Source organism: Microtus pennsylvanicus, chromosome 7 (genome assembly GCF_037038515.1).
Source record: "Microtus pennsylvanicus isolate mMicPen1 chromosome 7, mMicPen1.hap1, whole genome shotgun sequence".
NCBI classification, from domain to species: Eukaryota; Metazoa; Chordata; class Mammalia; order Rodentia; family Cricetidae; genus Microtus; species Microtus pennsylvanicus.
The window spans coordinates 2,051,624-2,068,050 of NC_134585.1; the positions used below are offsets into that span (position 1 = coordinate 2,051,624).

Consider the following 16,427-nt stretch of genomic DNA (forward strand, 5'->3'; position numbering starts at 1 on the left):
CCTTGGATTGTTGGTGACAGATCCCTTATTTGAACAGCCCCCTCCCCCACCTCTTTTTGTGAATCAAGGTCTCGCCCAGCTCCATCTGGCCTTGAGTTCACTCTGGAGTTCCTCCTGCCTCCACCTCCTGAGTACGAGGACCACACGTGATTCCAGGCCATGTTTATGCTGGAGACAGAATCTGGGGTGTTTACATGCTAGGCAGCCACCCTATCATCTGAAGGACACCCCAGTCTCCTACCCTCAGGTCCTGAACACATTTTCTTTTACTTGCTATAGAACCATGTAATAGTAATTTGGACTTTAATAGAAGAGAAATGAGTTTGAACTAAAAATAAAAACCATACTTATCAAGAATATAAAATATTAATCTTTAATAAAATTTGTTTACTATAAAATTGTGATTCTTAAGGCGTATCTGGCTGGGCTTCTGTACAGGAGGGTTGCTGTCCTGGGTCACGACGCCACCTCTCACTTCTTTCTCTTCTTGCCCCCAGCTGGGACCTCATTCTTTTTGCCCAGAATCTTCATCAGTGCCATGGGCATGTAGTAGGGCCGCTCCTGGGAACCGTCGTTTCTTTCCAGATCCTCCACTGAGTAGCAGAGTAGATCAATTAGAGCAGACCCTGATAAGTGGAACCCTGTTGCACCCCAGAAATCATCTGGGCTGTGTAGATCCAACAGCCTGGTCTCCTGTCCAAGCCACTTAGTTCTTTATTTGCTGAGATCCACCTGCCTCTGCCTCCCGAGTGCTGGGATTAAAGGTGTGCACCGTCACTGCCCGGCTATACAGGCAGTTCTATATAACCTGTTTCCTCATGTAAAGAGTATAAATGATCGTATGTTTTATAGGGTGACAACAGGATAAAGAAAAATTGCCTGTCAGTTCGTCATGGTGGCTTTCGTTTGATCCTAATATTTAGGAGGTAGAGACAGGACGACTTAGAACACAGGGCCAGCCTGAGCTACACAGCAGAACTCTGTCTGGGGAATGGCTGTGTATCTCCATGGTTCTAGCACTCAGGAGGCAGAGGCCAGAAGACTGGAGTTGATCCAGCCTGGTTTATAGAGCGAGCTGGAACCAACCAAGAATACATAGTGAAAGTAAATAAGATTTAACCAAGAAATGAAAGTATAAAGCAACAACAAAATCCTGTTAACTGCTCAGTGTGTGGCTGGGGGAATAGCACCGTGGTGGGACATTCCTACTTTGCAGGCACAAGGCCTGGTGGCATCATCACTGGGACAAAAAGGTACCACAATGCCCAGCACTTGGGGGCTGAGGTAGAAGGCTCGTGAGTTTGAGCCAGCCTTAGCTATACAGTTAGTTCTGGGTCAACCTGTGCTATATATATAGTGTGATCCTGTCCCACCTACCTGCATGTCCCCTCCCGCAAAAAAAAAACAACTAAATAAAAGAAGGAAAATACCCCCACACACACACACACACTATGACTACCTTCCGGGAAATGTTCTGCGGTTAACATCTTCCTATGTTTCCTAGCCAGGCCTCTGTCTGAGAAGGGTCCCCTCTGAGAATGTCCAGGGTTTGTTCCCTTCTTCTCTCCACAAACTTCTAGCCTCAGAATGTCTGAAGATGCCCCCTCCAGCTGCTTTAGTTTACAAAGCTACAGACAGCCTCCAAGAGAAGCCCAAAGAGTCAGGAGTCAGGGTGGGGGACACTCACGGAAGCAGAGGAAGAGCGTGTCTACACACATGCCAAACACGCTGAAGAAGCCACTGGCGATGACATAGGCTCCCATGATGGAGGTCTGCAGGAAACAAGACTGATTGGGACCCCACTAGGCGCGTCTGGGGACTTGGGTGTAGCAGAGGGAGATGTCACTCACCATGATGGGCAGCCAATAATAGTTGAGGGTGGGGTTCTCAAAGTCTTTCCCCAGCCCCTTGATACGACCGGAGAAAAAGAAGAAAGACAGGACACCTGCGCGGACAAGGTTCCCAGGGTCAGGGCTGCTCCTCTGCAGTCACCCCTTTCTGCACGTATTCCAGGGGCCCCCGACTCTGCAAACCCCGATGGTGGCCCTTACCGACACCTCCGACCACCAGCAGCTTCCCAAAGAAGAGCAGCAGATCTGTGACTTTATCCAGGACAACTACCCTGCAGTGGGAGGCAGGGCGGCAGGGGGTGAGGTCCTGGCGGGGCTGGGAATAGTGATGGGGATGGCAGAGCCCTGGACCAAGCATGAGACCCTTCTAAGCAGCGTCTGCCCGTGAGGCAGCTTAAGGATGGGCGATCTGGGTAAAGGACCCCATGGCGGCCTGACCTGAGAACGTTCCTCATGAGCAGCTTGAAGGCGTTTTTGGCTGAGACACAAAAATTCTTCCCGTAGATGGCGATCTGGGAGGAGCAGGAAAGGTCAGAGCCACACCCCTGGCGAGCCTGGCCCCCTCCCCCGCCCCCGTGTTGGTGGAGCCCGGGCAGGCAGAGGGGTACTGAGCAAGACGCTCCTTGAGGCCGTGCTCACCATGATGTAGGCGTTGCGGTTGAGAAACTTAATAAACTTCTCCAGGCACCAGAGGCAGCACTTGAAGCAGCAGATGATGCACCGGGCCACAGCATTTTGGGATCCTAGGGACAAAGGAAGCCGACGCTCAGCCGCTGGCTTCTGAGCTAAACCCGCCCATCACCGGTCACCATTCACCTCTTAGCTTGTGGTCAATGTATTCCAGGATGACCCGGGCTATCTGCACAAGGGTCAGGATGAGGGCTCCAAACGCCAGCGACCCAGTGTGGTAACTGCAGAGGGTGTGTAGGTGAGATGAGATACCCCGGTACCTCCCGGTATCCCTAGGGCTGACGTTTCCCCGGGGGCTGCCCCTGGCTCACCGGAGGGTGCGGATGAAGGCTGAGCTCAAGGGGAAGGTAGGGATGTCTTTAGGCTTATGAAAGGCCCAGTAGAAGGAGGCAAAGGCCCCGGCAAGGACGCACTGGCCCAGCGCCAGTACCCAGTTAACCGTCCAGAAGAGCCCCAACACTCCATAGATTTGCAGGTTGAAGAGAGAGCGCTGGGCTAGACCCGTGGACGAGTAGCCCTGGAAGGCGCACGTGAGCCCCGGGCAGGAGGAGAAATTCCCGGTTGAGGCCTGGAAGTGACAGGGAGGACACAGCAGGGTCAGACCCTGGAGTGTGGCAGGCAGATCCTTAACCTTCCCTCCAGGCTCAGAGCAGCTCAGACTTTCCCTGGAGTGACTAACCAGCTTCCTGGTTTCCAGATCGACTAGGAAGCTGTCTAGAAGGCCTGGGGCAAGCCCAGTGTGTGGGTGGTTTTATGGTTTCCACCTGCTCTGCCGCTTTCCCAGAGACCTGTTTTAGTTCAGAAGCCTCTGCAGCTGCCGTCAAGACATTGCGGGCATTTAAGGGCATTAAGTAATTTTGTTGGCTGTAACAACAAAACAGTGTCGGTGTGTGTGTGGTGTGTGTGTGCGCGTGCGTGTGCATGCTTTGCCGGGATTGAACACTGATCCTCACCCATTTTACAACCTCCCCCCAGTAGCTGAGCTTCACACCCAGCTTTATTAGACTTCCTTTTTCTTCTTTTTTCCTTCCTTCCTATTTTTATTTATTTATTTTTTTGGTTTTTCGAGACAGAGTTTCTCTGTGGCTTTGGAGCCTGTCCTGGAACTAGCTCTGTAGACCAGGCTGGTCTTGAACTCACAGAGATCCGCCTGCCTCTGCCTCCCGAGTGCTGGGATTGAAGGCATGCGCCACCATTGCCAGGGTCTTCCTATTTTTAGCGTAGAAGCTGGAACTTCAGGAACAAACGACAGTTTTTTATCAGTGAGCTAATCCTCAAGCTCTGCTTTTTTAAGTCATCTGTTGAGGGGCTGGAGACGCAATCAGCTGGTAGCCAGCTTGCCTAGCGTGTGCAAAGCCCCTGCACGGTTGGGCACGCCCGTCGTCACAGCCCGCGGGAGGTAGAGACGGAGGATCAGTTTAAGGTCACCCTCTCCCACATAGCAAGATCCAGACCAGCCTGGACTACTTGAGACCTTGTCTATAAACAGATGAACAAAGGAACAAACGCTCTTTGAGATCCACCTAAGCACACTTGTGTGTAAAGGGACATGATAGTCAGAATCTGTATTCAAACTACCTGAGCTGCGTAATTTTAGCCCTGCAATCCCAACATTTAAGGAAGCTAGGGCAAGGGGATCACGGTGAATTTGAGGCCAGCATGGGCTACAGAGTAAATTTCAGTCTAGCCGAGAGAGAGAGAGAGAGAGAGAGAGAGAGAGAGAGAGAGAGAGAGAGAGAGAGAGGAGAAGGAAGGAAGAATGGGGTGGTGGTGGCAAATGCCTTTAATCCCAGCACCTGGAGGCAGAGACAGGTATATCTCCATGTTTGAGACCAGCCTGGTCTACAAAGTGAATTCCAGGACAGCCAGGGCTACATAGAGAAACCCCCGTATCAAAAGAAAGAGATAGAAAGAGAGAGAGAGAAAGGAAGCTATGCCATGCCTCAGTGGCTGAGAGCCCTTGCTGTTCTGCAAGAGGACCAGGGTTCCATTCCCAGCACCCACATGGTGGCTCATGACTGTCTGCAACTCTGGTTCCAGGGGACCCAAGGCCTCTTCTGGTCTCTTTGGACAGCAAGTACAATGTGGTGTATAACTATACATGCAGGCCAGACACTCATGTGCATGAAAGAAAGAAAGAAATAACAGAATATAATAGAAAAATTATAAAGAGAGAGAGAGAAAGAAAACATTCCTTAACTACCTAAAAGTTGAGGGTGGGGGCAGCTTAGGGAACCTGGGTTCAAACAGTAGCATTGCAAAAAGGAGGAGGAGGGTCCTCAGGAAGCTGAGGGCCACAGGGTCTGGCCACACGGATTCACCAACATTCTGTTACTTCTGCATATGTTTGGAAATATCCGTAATAACAGATAAAAATGAATAATTAAAACTAAACATCCAGAAAACATGACTTTAAACGCTTCGCGGTGTCCGAGTGTGAGTCTGAAATAAAGCTGGGCACAGCGGTGCACACCTTTAATGCCAACACTTGGGAGGCAGAGGCAGGTGGATCCGTTTGAGGCCAGTCTGGTTTATGTACTGAGTTCCAGGGCAGCTAGGGCTCTATGGTGAGACCCTGATTCAAAAAGAGAAAAAGAAAGAAAGCAAAAAAGAAAAACCCTTCTCTCAACAGATCACTGTGGGCCTGTGGCTGCCTTCAGTGCTGGAGGGTGAATGTTACAAAGGAATACCGGGTCCCTCTGGGCACGGAACATGGTGGGTCTTTTCTATATCTGAATGAGCCTCCTCTCACTTTTGTGTGTAGGGGTTGTGTTTGAGGAAGGGTCTCCTTCTGTCACCCAGGCTGGTCCTAAACTGGAAATCCCCACTCTTAACCTCCAGGAAGCCGGCATTAGAGGTGTGTTCCCGTGGGTGTTGTGTGGCTTTTTGTTATGCTTATTTTTGTTTTGTAGAGACCGCCTAGAATAGCTCAGGCTGGCTGCGGGACTAGCCGTGTAACAGAGACTGCTGTAGAACTCCTGATCCTGGGCCTCCACCTCTCAGGGGCTGGGAAGACAGGCCTCCCAAGGTCCTCCAGGCATCGCTCGCTTGGGTAGACCCGAGCCACTGTCTGGGACTCTGTTCCAGGACAAGCAGCTGTGGTCTCTGTCAGTGGGCAGGCACTGTACGCAGCATCAGACATACCCAATGGCGTCAAAACTCCTAAGCCACCCACGGAGATGGCGATTAGGATCAGCTCCCATTTACAGAGCAGTGGGTAGAGACCCAGGAGGAAGAAATATTTAATGGCTTCGGCGGCAGAAAGGTCCTGCTTGCTAGTCAGCCCCCCCCACCTTCACTCAGAGGTCCTGTCCGCACTTCACTTTCTACAAAGTGGGCAGCTCAGCTACAGAACCGAGGGAGGTTCTATCCATGGACTGTCCTTGCCCTCTCAAGTACTTCTGCATCAGAGGAAATCTGGGCTGACCCCCAAGACCCCCTCAGCACCCACCCTGCTCCCTCTCACCATGGGGTCACAGGACTTGTTCACAGGCACGTTCTGACAGTCAGATGCGTTGGAGTCGGGTACCCGATAGACGTACTGGGGTTGCCCGGATGTGGCCAGGTACCCAGAGATGAGTCAAGGAGAGCATGATGCCAGCTGTCAATCACAGGCCACACCTACATAGCTCCCCCTGGGACTGGAGCAGTCCACACACAGGGCTGGCATTCAACCCCTGCTCACCCTTGCAACTCAGTCCCCTCACACCGCACACAGGACCCGCCCAGCACCAGAGCTGGGGCGGGGGGGGGGGCGTACAAAGGATACAGAGCAATCAGGGCCCAGTAGCTGATGCAAATGACCAGGAGGACGAAGGTGACCAGGGGGTAGAACATAGTGGACATCATCTGGCCCACAGCCCTGTAGGAAGACAAGAGCAGCCCACTGGGGCCTCAGCCCTGCGCAGCCTCTCCCAGGCCTGACCCTGGCTGCACTCCTCTGGCCTGTTTGTTTCTCCAGGCCAGAAATGGAGAATTACGACCTTTGTGTCCGCATCCCCAGTACCTGGTTCTGGGCGGGGTACACAGTGGATTCTTGTTGGGTGAACCCAATAAGGCTCACGGGACCCTTAGAGGAACCTGGAGTCACAGAAGATGCCTGGAAAGCCCAGGGAGTATAAGGGAAGAGAACCTCCAATAGATGCTGGCCCCTGCAGTCCACTTGGCAATGTCTGCTTCTCCTACCTCGACTCCTGCCACCTCACCAAGCAAGCACCTCATCTCCCACCTAGGCACTTAGTCAACGCAGACGCATTCAGTCCTCACGATGCCCTTGCAAGGCTTAGTCCGCTCTGACAACTGTCTTACAAAGAGGGAGGCTGGGTGTGGTGGCGATCTTCCAATCCCAGCGTCCAGGAGGCTGAGATAGCAGGGTGGCCAGGAGTTTGAAGCCAGTCTGAGCTATACTGCAAGACACAGCCTCCAGGGAGCAGCAGGGGTAGGGGCGACACAGGAGGGATGTGGCTTGCCTGACACAGGAGACCCTGAGTTAGACCCCCGCATAAAGGAGGCCTGGTGATCCACGCCCGCCCATAACCCTAACGTTCTGGAGGTAGGTGCAGGAGGATGTGTCCAAGGTCATCTTCAACTATACAGTAAGTCAGGGGTCAGCCTGTGCCACCCAACACTGAGCATGATCACCACCAGCACCACATCGCAGGCAGGGAGATCAGGAGTTCAAGGACAGCCTCGGCTACACAGCTAATCGGACACTAGTCTGGGCTACATGAGCTCCCGTCTCAAAACAACCAACCAACAATGACAACAACAAAATCCTTGGGGCAGCAGAGATGGCTCTGAAGTTAAGAGCACTGGTTGCTCTCCCAGAGGACTTGGGCTCACAACTGTCTGTAACTCCTGTTCCAGATGATTCAAAGCCCTCTTCTGGCCTCCCACAGCACCAGACATGCATGCTGGCAAAACACCATACATAAAACAAAAATAAGCCAATCTTAATACCACCACCACCACCCCGCCACCAAACAGCAACAGAACAAAGCAGACAGGGAAACTGAGGCCCTGAGAGGTTGAAACTCAGCAGTGCTGCTACTCACTGAGCAATTCTACCTTTCTCCTCCAGGGTTCCTATTACCCCATCCAGGCGGGCACCCCTGCCCAAGGTCCCCTCTCCCTCCCGGGCAGGCCCTGACCTGCTGGCCTCCTTCAGCAGAGCGCAGGCGATGCGGATCCGCTGGCGCAGGAAGATGAGCATCAGCAGCAAGATGCCCTCAAGGACGGCCAGGATAATTACTGCGGGGACAGCAGGTGGTGGTCCCCGGTCAGGGCTAGGGCCACCCAGGACAACCCTAGGCAGCCAGCGGAGGGAGGGGACTCACGAGCAGCCAGCCAGGTCTCCTGCACGCTCTGGTAGGCGCTGAGGTCGGTGGTGAAGCCCAGCTGGGAGATGGAGGCACCGTTGTCCCGCAGAGCCCGGTACTGTTGCCAGCAGTGGTAGATGCCGTAGGCCAGCACGGCTAGCACCCCCACAATCAGCAGCAGCACCAGGGGCGCTGCCACCAGGCGCAGGAGCAGGATAAAGAGTAGACTTAGCACCAGCGCTACAGCCAGGGCCCTGCGGGGGAGGAGCATAAGTGAGGATTGCCTCCCAAGCCCTTCAGAGTCCCCCAATTTCCTTTCCTTGTACCCTCAAGTACATGTAGATTCATTTTTGGATACAAGTCCTGCCTGGCTCAGGGTCTATCCTGCGCTAGCTCCCCCTCTGATCACAGCCTTGGCCTCACACATAGAAGTAAGGAAAGGGGATCAGGGAAGGGCAGCAGGAAGGAGGAAGGGGCTGGATCCCCGGGAAGCTATGGACTCACAAGAGGATCCATTTCCAGGACTGAGCAAAATCTTCAAAGATCTTCACAGAGATATCCCGGGCATTGATGTGATCAAGGAGGCCACTGTTTGGAGAAGGATGGAGTCAGGTGGGGCTGAGGGTATGAGGGGACAGGGGGCTGACGGAGAGGATAATATCTACCTGATTCCATTAGAGACACTGGTGTTATTGATCTCTGGGTATTCGGGTAAGCTAACGTTGGGGAACGGAAAACAACGTCCCAGAGCTAGAAGAGAGAACAGGGGCTGCTGGGTGGGCGTCTGCCTGACCCTCCCAACCCAGAACAATGTCATGAGAGGCAGCGGCGATGGACGGGCGGGATCTGCTCTTTCAAGGCTGGGGTGCAGCAGCCTGTATTTCAGGTCTGGGGTGCAGCAGCCTGTATTCCCTCCCTGCATCAGTCAGACGTCCTTACGCCCCGTCACCTTGATCCCTGCATAGGCCAGGACAGTCATGGCCTCCTCAGCAATTTGCACAGCATCCATGATTGGTCCCTCAGCTGTCATGGTCCTGGGCCAGGCTTCCGGCCCGGGATTCTGCACACATTCTGTGGAGCTTCAGAACCTCCCCGCTCTCTCTCAGCTCAGCCCCTGCCCCATCTCTGTCTCTGGATCTCCAGCTGGGCCTGTGGCTGAGCAGGTTTGGTTTATCACTTACATCCTGGTGCTGAGGAAACAAGGCCCAGAAAGGTCGAGTAACCCGCCTAAGTTCCATCCGCTGGAAGTGCTCAAGTTTAAATCCAGACCTGTCTGGTTTGGAGCAGCTCTTGGACGCCCTTCCCACTGCGCTTGCCTGGATGTTTTGTCTTTTCTCAACTAAAGTTAAAAAGCATTTTCTACTAAAATAGATAAAGAAATAAAAGAAAAGGCAGCTGGACACGGTGGTGTCTCCATCTCAGCACGGGGACAGGCTGAGGCAGGAAGATCACAAGCCGGGAGCCTGTTGGACCACAAAATAAGATCCTGTCTCAAACCAAACCAGCCACACATGTTGTTGGGAAGAGGTGTACACGGAAGAAAGGCCAATGCGATTGGCCTTCCTAGCCCCATCCATTTGTAACATCTGGACAGATGTCTCAGGCTGTTTAATTCCCTTCAGATTTATTCATTCATGTACATTTAATTAAAAAAACTTACTCTCGATTTATCTATTTTGCTTGATTTTTGAGGCAGGGTTCACTATGTAGCATTTGCTGGCCTGAAACTCATTGTGTGAATCAGGCTGGCATTGAATCCCTGGCGATCCTCCTGCCTCTGCTTCCTGAGCCCTGGGACTACAGATATACACCACCATGCTGAGCAAATTTTATTTTCTGTGTATGAATGCTTTGCCTGTGTGTGTGTGTGTGTGTGTGTGTGTGTGTAACTTGTGCCTGCGAGGGCCAGAAGAGGGTGTCGAGGCCCCTGGATGGTGTCGGACAGTTTCCAGCCACTATGTGGGTCCTGGGAACCCATATATAAGCAGCAGGCACACTTAACTGCTGAGCAATCTCTCCCGCCCCACCATGGACGTTCTCACGAGACCCTCAAGCAATTGTTTCTTGTTATTGCTGTTCTGTCCTGTTTTTGCAGTGCCGAGAATCCAGGAATCCAGGGCATTGCACAAGCTAGGAAGGCGCTCTGCACACCTCTCTTACATCTGTTTATTGTGTGCGAATGCGTGTGGGTTGTGCAAGGCCTGTGCTGGTTAGAGGTCTAGCTCAGGAGTCCAGTCTCACCTTCTACCATATGGGTCCTGGGGCTCTAACTCAGGTTGTCAGACTTGGGGCAAGCACTTTGTGTGCCAAGCCATCTCATCAGCCCTGCTTTACTGTTGGTCTGAGAGGACCCTGCTATGTGCCCCAGGCTGGCCTTCGAGATCTCCTGCCTCTGCATCTCTGTTGGAAGCTTAGGCGTGCACCATCTAGTTGGCCTAGGGCTCCTCTGACCTCTGACCTCTGACCTCTCCACCTAGAATGCTGCTTGAGCAGGGAGTGGTTGGTGTCTATCACCCCTGAACATCTGTCCCCGCCTCTGGTACATAGCTGCTCGGCGGACGCCAGCAATCTAACTACACGGTCCTGAGGCCGGGAATGGCGGCCTGCTGCTCACTCCGAAGCCCCCGTGACATGCTGAGGGCCTTTCTCCTGGGTCTGCTTCCTTCATTAGAAATGGAAATATTGGATGGGTGCTGCCTGAGGGGTAATGTGCACAGTTCTCACCTGGAGTAGAAGGAAGAAGGAAGCGGGGACAGAGTTCATCCTTCAGGCTGTCCTCCACTGTCTGGGGATAGACGGGGAGAACAGACAGATGCACAGATATAGAAGTTGCCGCTCCCACCATCACTACCACCTTCACCATTATTACCATCATCACCACCATCACTACCACCTCCACCACCACCATCACCATCATCACCACCACCACCACCATCACCACCATCATCATCACCACCTCCACCACCATCATCACCACCACCACCATCATCACCACCATTACCATCACCACCATCACCACCATCACCACCATCATCACCATCACCATCACTACTACCTTCACCGTTATTACCATCATCACCACCATCACTATCACCTCCACCACCACCACCATCATCACCACCACCACCACCACCATCATCACCATTATCATCACCACCACCACCACCATCACCACCATCATCACCATCACCACCACCACCACCATCACCACCATCACCACCACCACCATCACCACCATCACCACCATCACCACCACCACCACCATTACCATCACCACCATCACCACCACCACCATCACCACCATCACCACCACCACCACCATTACCATCACCACCATCACCATCACCACCATCACCACCATCACCACCACCACCACCATTACCATCACCACCATCACCACCACCACCACCATTACCATCACCACCATCACCATCACCACCATCACCACCATCACCACCATCACCATCACCACCATCACCACCATCACCACCATCACCATTACCACCACCTCCACCACCACCACCACCACCATCACCACCATTGCTACCACTACCACCTCTGCCAACAACTGCTACCTCAAGGCTCAGACTGACCCATTCCTCCTTGGAGCCCAACTTCCACCCCACTCCTCCACTCCCGGCCCTCTCCAGCAACAGCGATGGCACAGGGACCAGCATTTACCGTATTTGGGGGTATTCCTGGTAGACAAAAGTGCTTGGATTCGTTATAGACTTCATCGACTGTCTTTGAGTACTTGTCCACAGGCACAACCCACTGGTTCTCCGGGCAGGAGGAGACACACACCTGTGGGCAGAGAACAGGCTAAGGGGCTGGTACCCAGGGCCTGGGGCGCAGGTGGGGCTGATAGAGGGCCTAGCTTCTGACCTGGGGTGTGGGGCACTGGAGGCCGTTCTGGGCGACAGAGATGACGTTGGCGCTCCCAGCACAGCGGAGGATGTTGAAGTAAAAGACGTAGGGCTTATCCCTGCAGGAAGAGAGGCCGCGCATGCGTAAGGGCCTGGACAGGCGTGGGGCGCCATTCTCTTAGCACTCGACACCCAGCTCCTCTGGGGACATAAGGAGACCCAGAAGACCACCTAGGTAATCGATCCACCATACGATAGCCAATGTGTCGCTGAGAGTATCGATTCTGGAGCACAGCCCCTCATAAGGCAGCTTTATAACCCTGAACGAGGCCTCAAGTCTGTCTTAGATGAAATGATGGTATCACCCTCGGGAGGCTTAGCAGTTTGGGTGTGAACCACCCGTCCACCTGCCGGAGCGTTATAATGGTGACAGGAGTGTTAGCAGCTTGTTATTTACGGGGCACTTCCTGCATACCTTCTGGAAGGGTGCTGCTGGTCAGTGCAGGAAGTCAGAGCTCAGAGAGGCTGAGCAAGATGTTCAAGGCCACACGACCCAAACTTATCCCGGTTGGGGACTCGGACAGCGAGGTCTGAACTCTAAAATCCTGCACTGAAGCTGGCTCTGCATTGTCCCAGTCCTGGGGATGCTGAGCAAGAGAGAGCTTCCGGTGTGGGCGGGCGGGCTTGGGTTCGGGGACGCAGAGGTGCCGGGCTCTGGTGTCTACCCTGTGGTGTCCCCCGCCCCCCGCAGGCTGCTCCTGCCCCCGCACGCCGCTGCCTTCCGTGGTGGCAGGCTTGGGCTGGGGACACAGAGGTGCCAGGCTCTGGTGCCGTCTACTACGTGGTGTGTTCGGACCCCCACGCTGCTCCTGCCCCGCACGCTGCTGCCTTCCCCCTGGTACTCACTTGTTCTCCCCCACGCCGCAGTAGGCCCCCGTGGAGTTTCTGGGGTACAGCACTTGCCGAGGGTCTCCATATACCCAGGCTGGAGGCAGGGACATATAACACAGTCACAGAAAGACAGACTTGGGGGCAGGAGCTATGGGGGTGCTCTCTCTCTGGGTCAGTGTCCTTCGCCCTAGGTTCCTGGAAACTTACCCACAAGCCCCACCGCGATGTAACCCAGGATGAAGAGCAGGAAGAGGACACAGCAGATGATGTCTGTACAGCTCCTGGGGAAGAGACAGATGTCTGAACTGGGGAGTGTAGGGGTGCCGGTGTGGGGCTCAGGTATGGGGCATAGTCTGGGGGTGATGGGTTAGAGGATTGGGGAATGCTAAAAGATTAGCTCTCTGTAGACCAGGTTGGCCTCAAACTCAGAGATTCTCCAGCCTCTGACTCCTGAGTTCTGGGATTAAAGATATGAGTCACCACCACCTGGAAAGATTGGCATTCTTTATCTATTTTAAGAAAACTTTTCTTGGTTTTTCGAGACAGGATTTCTCTGTAGCTTTGGAGCCTGTCCTGGAACTAGCTCTGTAGACCAGGCTGGCCTCAAACTCACAGAGATCCGCCTGCCTCTGCCTCCTGAGTGATAGGATTAAAGGCGTGCGCCACTGCCTGACTAACAAAACTATTCTTAGGATAAGAATTCTTCTGCTGATGCTGGGCAGTGGTGGTGCACACCTTTAATCCCAGCACTCGGGAGGCAGAGGCAGGAGGATCTCTGTAAGTTTGAGGCCAGCCTGGTCTACAAAAGCTACTTCCAGGACAGGCTCCAAAGCCACAGAGAAACCCTGTCTCTAAAAACCAAATAATAATAATAATAATAGCCGGGCGATGGTGGTGCACGCCTTTAATCCCAGCACTCGGAAGGCAGAGGCAGGCAGATCTTTGTGAGTTCGAGACCAGCCTGGTCTACAGAGCTAGTTCCAGGACAGGCTCCAAAGCCACAGAGAAACCCTGTCTCGAAAAACAAAAACAAAAACAAAAAACCCCCAATAATAATAATAATAATTCTGCTGAAATATAGCACAGCTGATTACAAGCTCATGCACACACACACATGCTTGCACACACACACACATACACGCTTGCACACACACACAGAGAGAGAGACAAGAGATGGAAAGAGAGCACACTCATAAATTTTATCTGGGTGAGTTATCCCCAAATGCATACACACCTGAGTAGCTGGCACCTAAGTCAAGAAATCGAATGACCCCAGCACCCAGAGCCCCCTCAAATCCCTCCAAACACACAGATGCCTCAGTGGATCAGGCTCCTGCAGACAGAATCCTCCCTGCATCCCTGGGGGAAGGCACCCACAGCTCACCTGTTTTTGATGGGGCCTCGAAAGGAGGGGTCATATTTGGCTGATTTCCCTGAGGGCGGGGAGAGTGAGAATGAGGCACTGGAAGGCTCTCTCCCCACATCCTGTCCCTTCCAGACACCCCTTAGTCCCAGGAGAGCCTGCCTGCTTGACTAGCAGCGAGAGGACACTAGGGAGCTGGATTCCCAGCATCCTGGCCGGCGGCAGGATGGTTGCCTGCTGTGGCTCCTACCCTAGCAACAGGTGGGAAGTGGGGCCTTTATTTTAGACAGTACTGGATGTTGAATCTATTGCTCCCAATGTGCAAGGCAAGCAAAGCACTGTCATTGAGCTAAAACCACGGCCATTTGGTTTGTATTTTCACTCTGTATTTCAGACAGGACCTTGCTGAGTTCTCCAAGCTGGCCTTGAACTTGCCATTCTCCTGCTTCAGCCTCCTGATCAGTTGGGAGTGAGCTTCTGACTCTCTCCTCAAGGTCCTCCTTCTGCTGACCCTCCCCAGTGGCACTCAGGACCCATCCTATCTCTGCTCTAACTCCTTCCCGGTCCTCTCTGGACCATCCAGGTTGGAGCCCCTGAGGTGACCAAGTCACTCATCTTTGCTATCTCAGCCCTCTGGCCCAAGGATGTGACAGAGAAAAGCCTAGTCACAAGTGGGAAGCCCTGCAGGGCACAGGGAGGAAGCAGGAACTCTGCGGACCCTCCACTGGGCTACACAGTTCCCGGTAGGCAGCCAGGTTGACATCTGAGCCGGCCTTTGGGGTTGTGGCCACGTCTTGTTCCTGGTCCTCCCTGAGTACACAGGGGAGAGGGTGGGGCCGGGCTGCCAGGGTCCTGGTGGACACTGAAGAAGGGTCTGAGGGCCGGGCTAGCCTGGGGCAGGGTGGAATCTGCTTTCTTGGGTGTTCTGGACTCTGCTCCACTCAGGCCTAGGGATCCAGGGTCAATGATTGACCCAAAGCTGCTCCAGGAAGTTTTCTGTGCAGTGCTCTGGCCTTTATGTGGTATCCCAGGGGACAAGCCCCACCTAGAGGAGGCCCAACCCTCAGAATGAGTTCCCCTGTAGGCGCTGAAAATCCTCTCAGGTAAGGAAACCCTCAGCCCTCCTTTCTCAGCTTTTGCTTCTCAGGACTTGGGGAAAGACTTCCAGTCCTTTTTTCCTTTGTTCTGGGAACAGGCCCCTGCTTCCTCTCTCCTCAGGCCTCACCTTCCACAGCACCCTGCCCCTATTCTTTAAAGTGCCCCAGACAGACCCCCTTCTTTTTCTTCACAGCACAGACCTTAAGGCAGGCATCAGCCCTTTCTCCACCAGTCCGTAGACCCCCACTGTTCACAGGGCCTGTAGCAGGCAGACCCCAGCAGCTCAGGGTACCACTCTCTACTTCTCACAAGGACGCCTTTAGTCCACGGTACTAACCCCTGCTCCTCAGAGCTCTAGCAGGCAGACTCCAGCAGCTGAGGGTCCCAGTTCACAGGAATCCTAAAAGGCTGACTCAGAATTTTGGGGTCCCAGCCCTCTAATCCTTACAAGAACTTTCAGAGGGCCTGGCTCCCTAACTGTTCACACAGACCCCAGCATGTCAAAGTCCCAGCCACCGACTCTTCACAGGGTGTGGGTTGAGAGACCCCAGCACCTTTGCTCTTCAGAGATACAAAATCTAAAGTGGAGTTCCCCAGCTCACAAGAGCCCCAGCTCGCCGGAACCCCAGTCTCCACCCTTGTAGGCTCTGAGCACAGGACGCTGCTGGACCCTGAGTTCTGTCCTGAGCAGAAGCTTCAGGACCCCAACCTCTCTTCTAACCATGCGGGCTTTGTTTTCCAGGGCCCTGCCCTCAGGGACTTAGAGCTCATGCCAGCACCTCTAGCCTCTCCGCCCCCTGCACACCCCCCCCCACCCCCCCCACCCCCGAGCCAGGCCCAACACCTGCACACACAGACCTCACTTCAGTACGCAGGACCTTTGCTGTGGCCCAGGCAGAGACCATCCTCCCGGGCAGGGCTGTCTCTTTCCGTGAACAGACCCAGGTAGTTCCTCTGCTTAGAACCCACCTTGGCCACCTCTCTCCAGAGCCCGGGCCTCTAGCCCCAGCCTTACCGTAAGCCTCGTTCTCCTTCTGCTTTCCCCCCATGGCTCAGTCTCCGGAGTGATTGGAGCCAGGGAGACCTGGCCGTTCACCTGCTGCCTGCCCCGCCCTACCGGACGTCATAGCTCCACCCCCTGCCTTGTGGTCCCCGACACACTCGAGTTCCTTCTTCTGATTTCAGATCTGCCCAGCCATCGGGATACTGGGCCTCGGGAGCTGCCTGCCCGGCACGCCTGGAAGAACCTGGCGTACTTTGATAAGAAAACACTGCATAATTTTTCTAAGTGCTCCAACTGTGGCACACCCAGACCTCAGGGCTGTGACTTGCCTTGGTCCCCCATAGCCCT

General features: G+C 53.9%; 1 protein-coding gene across 1 annotated transcript; it reads right to left on the reverse strand.

The window, feature by feature from the left end:
* Positions 1–347: 347 nt before the first annotated feature.
* Slc44a4 (solute carrier family 44 member 4) lies at positions 348–16,196 on the reverse strand. Its single transcript, XM_075978774.1, has 21 exons — positions 16,092–16,196; positions 14,000–14,048; positions 12,823–12,896; positions 12,631–12,709; positions 11,744–11,843; positions 11,540–11,662; positions 10,583–10,643; positions 8,524–8,608; positions 8,363–8,446; positions 7,877–8,112; positions 7,691–7,790; positions 6,307–6,402; positions 6,007–6,106; positions 2,852–3,108; positions 2,667–2,761; positions 2,490–2,593; positions 2,289–2,362; positions 2,052–2,122; positions 1,851–1,945; positions 1,688–1,772; positions 348–593 (listed from the first exon to the last, which is right to left on the reverse strand). The coding sequence occupies exons 1-21, from the start codon at positions 16,123–16,125 to the stop codon at positions 472–474; spliced, it is 2,124 nt and encodes a 707-aa protein (XP_075834889.1). The 5' UTR covers positions 16,126–16,196; the 3' UTR covers positions 348–471.
* Positions 16,197–16,427: the final 231 nt, after the last annotated feature.

Excerpts from the sequence above, each read along its gene's own strand:
- Slc44a4 (XM_075978774.1), bottom strand. The coding sequence starts at position 16,125 with ATGGGGGGAAAGCAGAAGGAGAACGAGGCTTACG. Across the intron at positions 14,049-16,091 it reads GAAGGAGAACGAGGCTTACG|GGAAATCAGCCAAATATGAC; the intron begins GTAAGGCTGGGG and ends CCCCGCCCTCAG. Across the intron at positions 7,791-7,876 it reads GGAGACCTGGCTGGCTGCTC|TAATTATCCTGGCCGTCCTT; the intron begins GTGAGTCCCCTC and ends CTGTCCCCGCAG.